The sequence below is a fragment of the Poeciliopsis prolifica genome, unplaced genomic scaffold (assembly GCF_027474105.1).
Source record: "Poeciliopsis prolifica strain line A6 unplaced genomic scaffold, Auburn_PproV2 SCAFFOLD019, whole genome shotgun sequence".
NCBI lineage: Eukaryota > Metazoa > Chordata > Actinopteri > Cyprinodontiformes > Poeciliidae > Poeciliopsis > Poeciliopsis prolifica.
Window position 1 is genome coordinate 7,054,987 of NW_026562394.1, and position 15,706 is coordinate 7,070,692.

General features: G+C 42.9%; 1 protein-coding gene across 2 annotated transcripts; it reads left to right on the forward strand.

The window, feature by feature from the left end:
- The first annotated feature begins 251 nt into the window (after positions 1–251).
- cnih2 (cornichon family AMPA receptor auxiliary protein 2) lies at positions 252–13,188 on the forward strand. 2 transcript variants are annotated; one of them, XM_055043755.1, is made up of 6 exons: positions 252–858; positions 4,385–4,453; positions 7,285–7,332; positions 9,063–9,175; positions 9,247–9,390; positions 9,955–13,188. In XM_055043755.1, exons 1-6 carry the CDS (start codon positions 760–762, stop codon positions 9,980–9,982), a joined length of 501 nt encoding a protein of 166 aa, XP_054899730.1. In that variant the 5' UTR covers positions 252–759; the 3' UTR covers positions 9,983–13,188. The 2 variants fall into 2 exon arrangements, with proteins under 2 accessions (XP_054899730.1, XP_054899731.1); XM_055043756.1 differs by having other exon boundaries at positions 760–1,805.
- Positions 13,189–15,706: the final 2,518 nt, after the last annotated feature.

A 15,706-nucleotide genomic window follows, 5' to 3' on the forward strand; every position in this document is an offset into this window, starting at 1 on the left:
GGAAATGACAGGTAACAGAAAGCAACACCCTCTCAGAGCCAGACTTGCATTTCACCAAGTGATGGATGATTGAAAGCTCTGGTGAGGAGGACGGGGAGGGAGGCAGACATCTCCAGCTCGCCCTGCCTCCTCATCAGTCTCTGGGGATCGGGGGATTATAGAAATATAAAAATGCACGAGAGAGGGACACTGACGGAAAAGAGGAGAGAGGGAGGAGAGAGAAAGCAGGAGAGCGGGGAGGGAGACGGAGAGACGCTATTGGTTGACTTTCATAACGCCGACCGTGGTTGAAATGTTGCTCTTGCAGTCTAAGAAATAGTGGAAAGAGGCAGCCAGAGACGGCAGACTGAGGAAATACGCATCTCTGCGAAAAAAACAAGGGGGTCTGTAACAGAGGGGCTTTGGGTAGACAGGCGGCACAAGCAGGGAGATGAGAGGCTGCCATCTATAAGTCATGACTTCTGAGAGCTGTGGAGATGTCTTGCTTGTCAACAGGAGTGTTTTCAAAATCAGCACCACTGCGTACTGTGAACATGTAGATTCCCTACAGTGTTCTGGTTGAATCGTTTCCCCTCCACTCTCTTTGTTTTTTCTTTCTTTTTTTAATTCTTTCCGACCAGAAGTGAGACGTTTTTGGGGGTTTTTTTTCCCCCAGAGAAGAACCTGAGTGTGTGAAGGCTCTGTCTCTCTCTCTTTTGAGGTCGGGGGAACTCTGAGGAATGCATCCGAGACGCAGATACAGGGCAGACAACACTGACAATGGTGCCGACCCAAACTGACAGAACCAAGGGCAGAGTGGACTGTTCAGAGGCAGACACGGCTGCTCCGGCAGACAGGTACTCCCTGCTCGATGTTAAGGTCAGTGAAGGCGTCCGTCCTTGCTTTCGGTCGTGCGTTCGTTGAGCCTTGAAGTGTTTCGGAAATTTCCTGCGTATTCCAAACTTGTGCGGTGCCGTTCCGAGTCCTCCTTGGGTAACTCACCGGAGCAACAAGTATTTGTCACAATGAGCCTGCGAAGCAATACCTTCAACTTTAGAAGGGAGTTATAAATGCTCAACACTGATAGAAATAAGCTGAAATAATCATTAAATATGACCTGGAATAACATGCCAATAAACGAACTGTAAGCCATAATAAACTTGACTGCCGTAAGCCATAACCACCCTGGACAGTGATCCTGATTTTTTCTTATTCGTTTTTTTTTAATGCTCTTAATAACGACAACAATCCTGTGCTTCTGCTGTCTGTGTGTGTCCATCAGACACTTTTACCTTCAGAGACGTATGTGTAGGTTTTGTCTCAGGAGAAACTCCTCGGCGGAGGAGGAGGCAGACTATTTGCCTGTCAGAGAGAGAAAAAAAAAAAAAAAAAAGAGGAGCACCGTGTGTGTGTGTGTGTGTGTGTGTGTGCGCGCTGTTTGAGGGCAACAACAGCGAAACTGTGGCTGAGAAGAACAGATTTCCTCAGAGCTCCCCGAAGCCTCTTGCTGTCAGCCGCACAAAAAGGGGGAGACAAACACTGGAAGCAGCTTGAGCTCACTATTGATCACTTGCAGTGATTGCACCTGGGGTGGAAACAGACAATAAAGCCACCACTCAGGAGGGAGGGATACCGGCAGCCGGTAAACCACACAGAAAGAAAGAAAGGAAGGAAGCAGGTGGGAAGTTTTTTTTTTCTCCTCCTTGTTGCCCCCCCCTCCGGTCATCAGGCTGGCTGGGGAAGACATGGCGTTCACCTTTGCGGCCTTCTGCTACATGCTCACCCTGGTTCTGTGCGCCGGGCTCATCTTTTTTGTCATATGGCAGGTGAGTGAAACCACTGCGCACACACACACACGCACACACACACACGCACACACACACACACACACATTGACAGCGAAACAGGCACATGTTGGGGCCTGTGGACGTCCACTCTTATATCATCCCACGCAGGCAGACAAACACGTCCACCTACACGCAGTTGTACAACACTTCTTGGTTTTTTTTCTCTCTCTCTCTCTCTTTTCTTATGCACAAGAACACTTATTGGCTCAGGCTATTTAGGGTAAAAGTAAAACAAGTAAATGTGCCTTTTTTAAAAGTCCTAAAATGTGATATTGTAATTGGAGCCAGAGGCGTACCTAAAGTTCAGGCTGCAGCCCACCACTACGACTCCGGGGGTCAGTAATTATGACAACCAATGAACACACAGTCAATTTAACCCATTATTACTGTCCACGTTATCAAAAAGATGTTTTGTGTATGTGTGTGTGTTTGTGTCGCTCTACGCCTCTTCCCGACTAACCAGTGTGATTTCACAGATTTTGTTTTACCTAAAAAATAGGTAAAACAAAATAATTTTTTTTTAAATTGATTAACAGCCCAGGCATGAAATAATTAATTAAATTGTGCATCATTGTTTTTACTTTACCTGAAATTTTGATTAGTACTTTGACTGTGCCGTTTTTGTGAATACTTTAACGGTAGTAAGAGTAGTAAAAATGGGTTTTTGCTTTTAGATAGACAGTTTCCAACTGTGCACTTTTATGAGTAACATAAACTTTATTGATCTTTGAAATTATATCTCATGGCTGAAGATTATATGACCTTAGAATAGTTTCTGTTGATCATATGATTAAATAAACACGACAATTTTGAGAAAACTCAGGTTTATGATAAATGTCACGTGTGATTTTAGTTGCATTTTTTATATAATGGAAACACCACCATTGCAAAATTGTGTATTTTCAACATTAGCAGAATATTGGCAAAGTTTTGCCCAGATTTGTAATGAAGTCGTACAGGTAGATGCATTCTTTTATGAATGTGTCCATTTCTGTTTAGCAGAAATGTGATCAGTTGGATTTTTATTCCTTTTAAAAGAAATAAATATGTAAGGTAACATAATGATGCACACAGTAGCAGTTTTTGAAATTAGCGATGTGGGCAGCAAGAGACTATTTAATGGAAATGCTAACATATGAAAATTTGGACTGTTTTCCAATATCGATACTGCTGTTGTGTCCGATAACTGATACTTATCAATATCAAAAAGATTATAGATATATATATATATACAGCTCCTTGCACTTTCTACACTGTGCAACCTGTGCCGTGTTCCACTTCTGTGTCTTTCAAATAAGATTTAATCAAATTTCCATTACGCCTGCTTCGGAAAGTGGAAATTTGAAATAATGTGTCATGGTTGGTTGACAACGCGAGAGTGGGGGGCAGGAGGTGCTGAGTGTTGCTCGCCCAGGGCACCGAACAAGCTAGCACTCTCCCTGGATGCATGATTTCTAATTATGCCATCAGTCAGCCCTTGGAGAGCTCCAGACGACAAACACTTTCTCAAACAAAGTGCTCAGGCTTGCATGAAAGCCACACCGATCATGACTCTGACCCGCCAGATTGGGCTCCATCCAGCTCCCTGTTTTGGGTGGAATTTGTTCAGACACCTCAGGAGACCTGAGCTCTTTGTTTGGCGGCTACACGCTCTGCAAACATCTCCGCTTCGACGTCTCACCTATTTTTACATTTGCTGCATGGAGGCAGGCAGGCATAAAGCGAAATATGAAACGCCTCATTAGGACTGCAGGACTTAAAATGACTAATGTCCCAGTTGACGAAGTGGGTGAGACTGTGTGTCTCACCCACTGTGTCTGCATGAGAGGCATGTGTCTGGCTCTGTGGTGATTTAAACACGCCCGTCAAACCAGAAATATGTTCCGACCCCCCACCCCTCGTGTCTGCCTCCACCCACTGGGTGCAGCACCCAAAACTATGTATGGCTCACACAACCAATCAGCTTCCCCCCTCCTTCTCTTTCAAGAGTAACCATGGTGCCCAGTGAGGGGACTCACCATGTCTCCATGGAAACTGCATCTGTTTACAAGGGAGCGCAGTGTGAGAGCTGAGGGGGCGCCATATGGACTCAGATAGGGGGAAATTACCGGGACGTTTTCTATTATGCATCCAAGTGGTTCCTCCCCTGGTTCCCTTCATTCTTTCCTTGCATTTCAAGGAGCAGTCATTTCCAAAATGCATCCAAACGGAAAACTCTTGCATTTTGTCCCTCAAAAACTTTGCAAGACGCATGGATGCTTTTAATTACTGATCAATAATGAATAGGTCAGCGTTTTTTTCTGAACGCTGCCGTTCACAAGACAAGCCAGATCGATGCCTCCACTAGTTGCATATGTGCACATCCATCCCTGAATCACCATGTGTGCCTCTCACGATGCGGCCGCAGCCGGGCGGTACACACCGGGAGGCGCCGCTCGTCGATAGCATCGGCCTGCAGCCAATTGTTACGAGTGCGTCTAAAAAGTCGAAAGGACATTTTCTCACACCGTTCTGCTACTTCAACCCCACCCCCATTTTCTCTTTTCTTCTTGTTTCAGATCATTGCATTTGATGAGCTCCGCACAGACTTCAAAAACCCCATTGATCAGAGCAATCCCACCAGAGCGGTAAGAAGAACCCTGTTGTTTCCCTAAATCTAAAACCAAAACGAAGAGAAAGAGACCATCAAACCTTCATGTGCTCAAAGAGCAATCTCTGCTTTCAGATGTTTTTCTTTTTTTTTTCTTCATAATCATCACACACATCATGTAAAGAGAGCAGGCAGCCACCATCTAATGGTCTGGGTATCCCTCTGGGTATTCGAGTGAGCTCCGTTTAGGGCGACGCGTTCATTTTCTTAGCAATAAATATTTGCACTTTCGAGTTTACCGTTAATCCCGGGCTTCCAAGCGATCGGTGAAGCGGACGCTGTTTCTTTGAGAAGTTATTTGTATGCAGATTAAAGCAATCAGCGCTCTTGAAAGACGTGAGCTCCTTGGCCTAACCAGTTAAAGAGACCCGTTCAAATGAAGCCCCTGTTTAGACAATGATGAACTGCGAGGCTGTCAGAGAGAACCGTTTAAAAAAACAAAAAATATACTTTACTGTCCAACAAGCTGCAGAAAACATCAGTGTGTGATTCCTGTCTTTAGTTATCAGCTTTCATGAGTGCCATCATTGGCTTAGCAACCGAGGAGCAGCTGTGAGTGTCTTTTTTTCACAGGACAGCTAATGTTCTAGCAGTCAAGTGAACCTGCGTCTGACAGTGAGGGAGCGATGAGGGGCGGGAGAGGAAACTGTGAAACCAGGCTGTGGATGTGTGGAGGCACGCCAGCCACAGGAAGTGGACACAAAAGCTGCACCACCTGTAAAATCCATAACAGTCTCTGGAAAAAAAAAGAAAGTGGAAGCCATTTTTCGACGCTGAAAGCTCGTTGCGTCAAAGCTGCATGACTGAGTGGCGTTGCACACACACACACACACCCCCGCACACACACACACACACACACACACACACACACACACACACACACACACACACACACACACAGTAAGATGGCAACTGGAACACGTCAGGCATCTAAAAGCTGATGTGCAGCTTCTCCCAAAATTACAAATCAACTGAAGAGGAGCTGGCTGGAAATAGACGGTGAAAGTACACAGCCATGGTTTGATTTAAGCCAAGAGAAACCCGCGTTCACTCGGCCAGCGTTGTGTGCAAAAACAACAGAGGCAGTAAACATTTGAGAGAGGAGTCACATGCAGACAACACGGCAGTGTTGAAACGTGCGTTTCTAGTTTGGATTTGTGTTTGTCGCTGATATTCACAGTTGGAATCTTGCAAGCGCAGTCGATCCTTTCAATTGTTTTCATACCTCAGCTGAAATCCCCTTCTTACAGTCAGTAAGCATTCGTCTAACACTGGTCTCATCTCGCACAGCAGACGCTCCTCATGAAACAACTCTCAGGTCAACAACTAAATTACTACTTCAAAATAAGAGACTCCAACACAGACACAACATGGTTGGCCCAGAAATCAGACCTCGAGTGACAAAACCGAAGTCGACCGCATTTTAGACATCAGGGAAACTTCTGAATTTGCACATTTTTTGGTGCTACTATTAACAATACAAGCCTCTATTTTCTCTTCCGTTTTGTGGATTTGAAAAGTAGTTCAACAAGAAAGAAATGGTTAGATTGGCCAATAAATAGTTTGATCATTCAAGGACTCCCAGCTTCAGTGTTTTTTTTAGAATAATTTTTGTATTTCCAACTGGAAACTCATACGATCCGGCTTTATGTCACAGAAAATGCGCTGTTACTTTGAGAAACAGACACGACTTTTCCGAGAAAAATGGCGGCTTTTTAATCTCAACCCTTCGTGGGTTGCTTCGTATTTAAAAAGACCAGGATGTGTCTTTTTAAATACGGCTGCAGAATCATCATTTGTGTCAATTTGATTTAAACAAAAACATGTCAAAGTGTTTCATTATTCAAAACAGCAGACACAAATTACGTTTTGTTGTCTCTAAATCGTTTTTCGTTCTCTTTTATTTGCTTTGCGTAATTTCTCGACCGCCTCTGATAAGCGTCTGGTTCATTTGGAATCGACCCGGCACAAATGAGGGCACCTCGGTGACGACTCCAACACCAAACCGGAAGGCGTCCGGTTTATTGCGTTCACACGTCGAACCGCGTCACCTGCGCTGGTGACGGATGTGGGGCACCGAGCTCGAAAAAGACGGAGGGAGTCAGACAGACCGAGCTAACTGTGCTGAAGCTGAATAGTTGATAGCTGGCTGAAGATTCAGGGCAGAATTTACTCTCAGGTCAGCAGGGGATTCTCCATTTATGTCCACATTTTCGGAAAAAAAAGAGAAAGTCGACTAAAGGGAGCAGACATCAAGGGGCCTCGACCCGAGACAGAAGCTTTCAAAAAAAAAAAGGAGCTCAGACTCATAAATAAAAGGGAATTAGACTTGCTGATTAACCAGTGTTTCTTATTTGATGTAGTAACTTTGCTTCGCCGAAAATAAACAAATGAATCAAATAAAATGGACGAACCATCTGCTAATGACTGGGCTAATGATATTTGAGCTTATTAGCGAACAATCCAAACTAGTGTCCGACGGTTCGTCGATGCTGTGAAAGATGGACAGCGTTCATATCAGATACCGCCGGAGGGCTGTTGGCTCGCCCAGCCAAGACATCGCAGTCCATTAAATGTGGACGAGTTTATGAGTGTGATCAATCTTAGCTTTTCAAAAACAAACAAACAAAAAAAAACAGGAATCAAGTGAATGTTTTAGTTAATAATTACCAACATTAATATCATCTCCAGCTCATTTGTTCTGGTCCCCACTTTTCATTGTGTCACTGCTTTTGTTCTGTAGGAACATCTTGCAGTTTGCAGACTATTGACAAGCGATGTTCTTTCTTTATTTGTGCGCCTTTTCAGAGAGAAAGGATCTTGAACATCGAGAGGATCTGCAACCTGCTCCGCAGAGTGAGTAACAGATGCTTCTCACCTTTTGGGAGGGTAGAAGGGGAACCATGACTCAGACAGAGGGGCTTCAGACAACCAAGACCATTTGTCTCTTTCGCACACACACACACACACACTGATTCACGTATGTTCCTGTCCTGCAGTCAGGCGGTGATGGAGATGCCATCAAAGATTTTATCTGTGGAGTTTCTTTTTTTCTTTATCTTGTTTCAAAGCTTTTAGTGAAAAAAAAAAATCTAAACTCAAGGATCTCTGAAAGTTCCTGTTGCTCTTTATGCTTCTTTGAAAATGGATGTAGAAACAGGGCAAGATTCTAAGTGTAGCATTTGAGTTGTTACGGATGTTGCACTGCAGTCGGAAGGGGCTCATACCATCAACTCTGACGAACATTTTTAAGTGTAAAATAAAGACGTGAAACTGCGTTACGTGTTGGGGGGGAAAAAACCCCAGACGTTCCTGTGAAACGTGGTGGTGGCAGCATCATGCGCGAAGCTTCAGAAAACCTGTTTAGAGCCACAAATGTTGCATAAACGTTTGAAAGATGGCAGCTTGAATGGAAAAAAAAGCTGCCATTAAATAAAATAAATAAATAAAAAACACTTCTAGTATAAGAAGTTTATTTTTAAAGAACTGCTTTAAATTGTCTTTTTTTGGAGGTTTTGAAAAAAGAGAGAAAGAGAAGCAAATAACTTGAATAAATTCAAATGTCGGTCATGATATGAAAACAATCTTCATGAATGTCAGTTAAAAAACAAGAAAAAAATGTTTGCAAATTAAATATTTAGTTACAGTTCAAATATTGTAATTAAATAGAGACGCTGGTGGGGTTTCCAACATAGAGACAAGAAAAATAGATCTTAAGAATATAAATGACACTTTTGGAATCATTCTGCAATTTAGGCTTGTTGTTAACAAATATTTTAGTAATCGAGTAATCTATCGATTATTCTTCTGATTAATCGGGTAACCGCATAAAAACAAATCAAGTAAAAATTGGTAAATCTAATATTACAGCAGTTTTACTGTCACATATCAATATCGGCCCAATTTTTCATATTTGAGCTTCTCTAAAAATTACTTTTCTGTAGTCTAGGAAATTAACTCGTAACAATAATGGCTCGCTTTCTGAGTTAACCTGAAGAAAAGTTATTAAAGAATCTGTATGTTCACTGTTAAATAATAAAGCCGCAGACCTCAGTGCGAGGACAACAACGCCCCCAAAACAGCCAGAGCTATGATGGGATGGTTCAGATCAACCTGATGGAATGGCCTAGTCCAAGCCCATACCTCCATTCAAATCCGACACAAGACCTTAAAATAATGGCGCAATTGTGTGAAAAACCATTAAACAGATAACAGGAAGGACACATAAGGGCAAAAAAGTAGAAAAGAATTGCAGCAGCTCTGGATTCAGACTGTTGAGCAGCAGTCTGGTGGTTCAGGACGCTGCTCAATGCATCAACACAAAAAACTCGCTTTCAAACACATTTACAACGGGACCAAACTACTGATTTGGTGGAGGAAAGCTGGCCGCAAAAACATTCTACAAGCCGAGAAAGAAATGAAAACACTCTAAACACCTTGGGAGCTACTTCTTCACGTGGAGCAGCAGTTTGTAATGGTGGCGCCTCCACTCTGAAGCTGTGAGTTTGCTCTCCCGGATCGCGCCACAGTGCGGCCTGCAGCATCCCGGCGATGTTTAACCGACTCCCTGTGTCTGTCCCGACCAGCTGGTGGTACCAGAGTACTCCATCCACGGCCTCTTCTGCCTGATGTTCATGTGCGCCGGAGAGTGGGTCACACTCGGCCTCAATATCCCGCTGCTCTTCTACCATCTGTGGAGGTACAGTCCCACAGCAGCTGTTCGATCGCTGCGCGTTGAGCCCACCGGCCAAAACCCACTGCTCTTTTCAGGTTCTTTCATCGGCCGGCCGACGGATCGGAGGTGATGTACGACCCGGTCAGTGTGATGAACGCCGACATCCTGAACTACTGCCAGAAGGAGTCGTGGTGCAAGCTGGGCTTCTACTTGCTCTCCTTCTTCTACTACTTGTACAGGTGAGGAGGAACGTGGTCGTCCCAGAGGTCAGTCATTGAAACAATGTTCTGTTTTTCAATTTCTTCTTTCAGCTTAACATCCTTGTAGTGATTTTAAGTGGGATTCTTTTTTTTTCTTATTAGCCAAAATGGCATTTTGTATTTTTCCACTTATGTTAGAATTCATCTGAAGTAGTGAAACACAGATTATCTTCGAAAGGACAGACGATCGTCTGTTTTCAAAATCTTTTTGATGGGAAAAATATATATATATTTTCATTTATTCTTGAATTAAACTCTCCAGTTACCTAAAAGTCTGTTCTTCAAGAGGCCTTCTTACTTGTATTATTTTGCATGGACATTTGCTTGCGAGAGAAAAACAACAAATTTATGTTTGGATATTTAAATTGATCACAGTTGTTGAAGTTATTCCAGAATTTCAAAATATTTCCAGCAAATTCCCGCCAAAGGTTCACAATAGAGACGTTTCCATGCGCGCACTTGTGTTTTCCTATCACTTTACAACACCAGTTAACAGATCGGTGATGCGTCTTGTCCTAACTTTTGCCCAATTTCCCTCCTCAGCATGGTCTACGCCTTGGTGAGCTTCTAACAAGTGCTGTGAAGATCTAAACCGGAAGGAGCTGTAAGATATCCAAAACCGATGGAGGCAAAAATCTTCTTCTTTTCATATTTTCCGACTCTTTTGGCCTAAGACCGATGTGACTGAATGTGAGTGTGTAACGGTGTTACGTAGGATCTTGTTTAAGCCCTTCATCCCAGATGCCGCTCTCAGAAAGCCTAAAGAAAAGAGAAAACAAGCAGCTCTGAAAGACTGAAAAGAAGCAAAAAAAAAAAAAAACAAAGAAGAAAAAATATGTCGGATGTTTGAGATGCCTTCGATCCCGATACACGATATTTCTGAAGGGCTGGATTTCCCCACGCTGCTCTTACTGATCCGGTCGCTCAGCTCACTGTGAATCTCCAAACTACTTAGGGGCCGGAAAAAAAAACAAAAACAAAAAAAACAGAAGCGAACACGTCTGTAACCTTCGACTTTCAAATCGTGATTAGTCGAATTAGTCGTGACATTTGAAGCGCCGGTCAAGTCGAGCGATCGCTTCAGCGACGAAAGCCTGAAGCCTCTACAGAGAACCGACGAGGCAAATGGCATCCAGGTAGAACATCGAACCCAGTTTCCCAGAAGGACGTTAGGGGAGCCGTTCACGAGAAGCTGCGTTTGTGCAAATCTGTAAGCAAACATGCGCTGGCGCGGACTGGATTCAGCTTTCATTTGCGCCTCATAAATCCGCCTTTAAGGGTTTTTGTCTGTAGCTGTAAAGACGTATATATTTATTGCTTCATAGGTTCATGCTTCTGAAAAGAGTAATGATGCCAAAAGTTTATGGTGAAAAAACAAAACTTGTGCCACATTTAAGAATGAATCACGATTTGTGCGTTTAAAGGGATATTTCTGATTTTTTTTTCCCCTACGCTGAGATCTGTAGAAGTTGTCTCATTCCCAAACTCGTTTGTCGAGAAGGGAAAACGTACAGAGACGAGAATAACTTCACTTCTCGAAAATCAGAACTGTGCCTTTAACACATCTGGCACCTGTTTTTTGTTTTTTTTAAACGAAGGAAAGCAAGGTAGAAAAAAAAGAAATCTGTTGTACTTTTAGTGTGCAGAGAGCGCCTTATTTCCAGTGAAGTTTACTCTCACTCATCTGCATCTACGCCGTAGTCCTTTTTAGCGAGCGGTCTTTGAAACTTTTCTCTGATCCCAGGTAGACTAGAGATCTCGTGTATAAAAAGCAATTAAAAACACGCATAAAAAAAGCAAATAAATAAACAAAATAGCAATGTCGTACAATCCATGAGACATATCAGAGGTGTGCCATTCAGTGTTTGTAACGTCGGTGAGTGAGGCTCGAGTGTCGGGATGGGAGGTCAACGACTCGATGGCGACGTACCAGACATCGAGGCGGCGTAGGAACGCCATGATGCCGCTTTAGTTCACGTGGGCCAAACGTTTGAGCCGAGACGTCGTGACCAATTTGTGACGGCAGCCTATGAAAGACGTTTCTCATTCAGTCAAGACTTTTTCAGCCGAAGCCTCACAAATTGCCGTTTTGAGATATGTTGAAACGATACGTTCCAAGTTTCTAATACTAAACATCCGATCAGCTGCACCATTTGATTTAGCTGGCAAACACGCATGACCAATTTCTCAAAATGTGTAAGACTTGTGTGAGCCCGAGTTTTCCTACACTGGCCTGTTTCCTTACCGTGGCAGAGAGACTGTATTGGGTGTGTATCGGACCTTCCTGCATGTCACGTGACCTGCACTGTATGCCAGGGAGCTCACAATAAGCTCAGATACAATGGCAATACGATAAATTCAAAGCGAATAAATAAATAAATAAATAAAAATTTTGGTAAGTTTTGTGTTTACACCGTGCTCTAATTACCATGAATCCAAAAGTCAGAGAAACAATTTTTCTACAGTTCCTCTTTAAATCTTACAATTCAGTTCAGGGAAATCAGTTTTTAAATGTTATGAATCAGGTCAAACATTTTCTACAACAGCTTTCTGGACCAGGACTTTCTGATGGCCACTAAAACGTCAACTTTCTCTTCTTTAAGCGACTTTATAACTAATGTTGCTGAATGCAACATGAATGCATGTTCATTTAAAAGACCCATTTGTACCCAAACATAAACTTCCTCTATGTAACGTGTACCAGTCCCTCCTCCAGCAGAAATACAGACACACAACAAATGCAACAATGTTCACCAGAATATGATAGAAAAGTCCTTTGTTGTCCCACAGTGGGGGTGGATTTCTGTACAACTGCAGCAAACAAAAGGAGAAATCAATAGCAATAATCGATTATGGCAAAACATTTCATTTTCATGGCACCACAGGACACTTCTCCAATTTTAAGATCTTTGTGCATTTGAACCTTGTAATTTGACCTTCCCTGTTGTTTTTTGGAGCAATGGATTCTTCTTCCTTTCAGCCCATGTTGACAAATGAAACTCATCTGATTGTGGATGATGACAGTTTTACACGTTTCAGGGAACATCTTCACAAGTTCTTTAGCTTTCCTATATTGATTGAAGACATAATAATCTAAAATCCAAAGAAGAACTAAAACGTACAACCTTCAGCTACTTGAATGTGGCATTGAACTGGAGTATGCTTCATCAAACCAGTGTCAGGGACAAAGAAATCTTGACTAGGACACCTTTAATTAACTTGTTTGATTCCCCCCCCCCCCAATTAAATGGCATGAAGCTGAACGCCATCGTAGTACGACGTAATATCGACTGCAGAAACGATTTTCTTCGGGACGCTTTGCGGCGACACGCCGTCCATCGCCTTAGGAGAAAATGTCACATAGGTTGTGCGATTTCACTTTCAATCACTGAAGCAACTTTCATAGGCTGCCAGTGTTTTGGAAGACGAGCAATATGTCGTGCCAAGAGACGTTCGCGGATAATCACAGGACACCGAGACCTCGTCGTTCCGCCAACTGTGTGAATGTGTGGAGTCTGGACAATCACTACCGAAGCACAGGAACCCGCCGACAGAGGAAGGAGTACCGCCTGCTGCTGGAACGTTATCACATAGTCGCTCTAAATAAAGCATTTTAGGAAACTGAATTTAACAAATTCTGTATCGTATCCGTCTTTTATACATTCCTCATCATTATGCTAAGGTCAATTTGGTGAATCACTTTATATCTACTCGGTTACATTATGATGTGCATCTATTTACACGCCATATCCCAATAAAACAGTGATGCCAAAAGTCGCTTCCACGTTTCTTCTTTGGTGCTGAAGGTCAGCTGGGTGAGGAATGCTGGTTGGTACGCTCGAGGAGAAAATTACAAAAAAAAAACAAAAACTTCCCAACTAGCAGAGGGAAGGGAATTCAGGAGGAAACAGAGTGGTAAATTAGACGGCGACGGAACGCCTCGCTGAAAGCTGCCTAAGCTAACAGCTGCATTTCGAAGTGGCTGCAGAGACATTTAGGCGCATCTTGAGGAGTGCAAGAATAACTGAGAGCAGGCCCCCACTGAGACGGCAAGAGCTTCCACTTCAGAGGCAGCCGAAAGCAGGTTAGCGCTTCCTGCTAATGTCTCCAGAATACTAACATGAGAACTAGATACACTGGAGGTCTGCGGGGACAACGACGCAGCAGCGGCTTCACACGAACCGTCAGGAAAAAAGAACGAAAGTGTACAAAACACACCAAGTGTCATCGTACGTCCTTGTGTAATATTTAGAAACCATAAGTAAAAACAACCAAAGACAAACGATGCTAAACTTAGCCAATAAAACTGTATCTAAAACATATTTTTTGACCTTACAAATCAATTGGGAGAAACATCTTTTTTGTTTTTGACAAATTACAAAAATAACCCATTTAGTGACAAAATGGAAGCTGATTTCTTCAGGTCACTGCATGAATATTCACTCCCTTTAAAGTGACCGACCTAATTCAACAGCTAATTGGTGACAACTGGTGCTAGCATCCTCACAATAATTTGAATATCAGTGTAAAGACGCTGATATTGTGTGTGCCTTTACACACACAACAACATCATGTGTGCAACCTATTAACCATGCCATGATCGTTAACCACACCTGGTTACTAACCAGGTATTAATGACCATACCTGGCTAACAAACAGGTATGGTCACCCATTTTGTCTGATTTGAAGAGGGGGAGTAGAGGGGGGCCACTTCACTCAGGTGTACCTGCTGCGTGCGCTAGTATTTGTGTTTTTGATGACTCATCGGTCTGTATTTGACAAGTCATCAAATACAGACTGATTGTATTTTCAACGACAGTCATCGGTGACTGTTGACTGGCGCTGGTAACTCATTTTCAACAAACTAAATGCCCTTCTGCTGTCTCGGGTCAGACGTTCAGCTACGCAGTTCGATATTATTTCATTAATATTCCTAATGACCTGTAGGAAAGAAGTCCAGTTAATAAAGCGCAAACTTTTCTCTTTTAGATATCTAAACCAAACTTTACTTGTTTTTTGGTATTTTCAGTCTGTTGTTTACATTTTGCAAAAATAAACTACAGTTGAATTGAAATGGATGAGAACATATGAAAGTATATTCTAGGAGCATCACTAGCTCTCGTCTAGATAAGTTCTTATGAAAAGCTGACCTGCTACCATGTGTGATGCTGAGAAACACCTGCTGGTCATATGTACAAATGGTGTTTGTCAAAAACAGGCTGGGGGCTTCTGGCGTCTGAAAGGTCCTGCGGTATATCAATAGTCTGAATAACGATTCAGACACAAAACAACAGGGATTCAAGCTGGTGTGTTTTTTTTTTTTCCTCTGTTTGAAGAGGACATATCGCTCCCCGCTGTCACCATGGAAACCAAATTGTACTCGAAATTCCTGTTGACTCACATCGAGGGTCTCACTCAGAGCAAAAATATTCCAAGTCAAAAGTGGTGCAGATGCCCCGCGGCGCCGCATTTCTGCTCAAAAAAAAAAAAATCCTTTTACCGGACTCAGGTAAGCAGTCATGCCGACCCTGAAGCCCGGAGTGTGTGTGTTACAGCGGCTGCAGACAGTAACACGCACACACACACACACACACACACACACACACACACACACAGAAAAACATGCATTGGCTTTTTTCTACTCTGTCTCAGCCCACGGTTCACACTCCTGCACTCCCATCATCCTGGGCTCTTCCTTTCGCAGCGCCCTCCACCACAATAACTGTCTCAACTCCTTTCCCCTCTCTCCCACGTCTGTGCTCTCCCCGAGAGATGTAACCATGGAAACTGGCCACAACTGATGGGCTTGAAACGTCAGGATCGGCATAGACAATCGGGCCGGTGCACGCCTGCACGCACACCAACACACACACACACACACAAACGCTGGCAATTATTGTGCTCATTCATTATTATGCAAGACACTCTGGGCTGCATGTTATTGTGACTGTACGGGTTAGGAAAACCGCAAAGCGCCTTACACGTGAAATTTATGTTTAAATACGCGGAGAGAGTTTGATATTTTGGTGGAAGATTACCAGCACATTCACTGACAAGGAGACCATGAAAAGAAATCCAATTTCTGTAATTCGGTGTGTTTAATTAAAAAGAAAAAGGGAATACACTAAAGGGCTTGTCATATTTTGTCTGAAGCCAAATATGAAAACAGACTATTTGCAAACGCATTCGTACCTTGTGAAAGGTTTTCAGAGGCTTTAATACAAGTAGGACTTAATGTGATTGATATATATATTATCAGATTATAATTGCTAAGCAGAATTTAATTATATTGTAT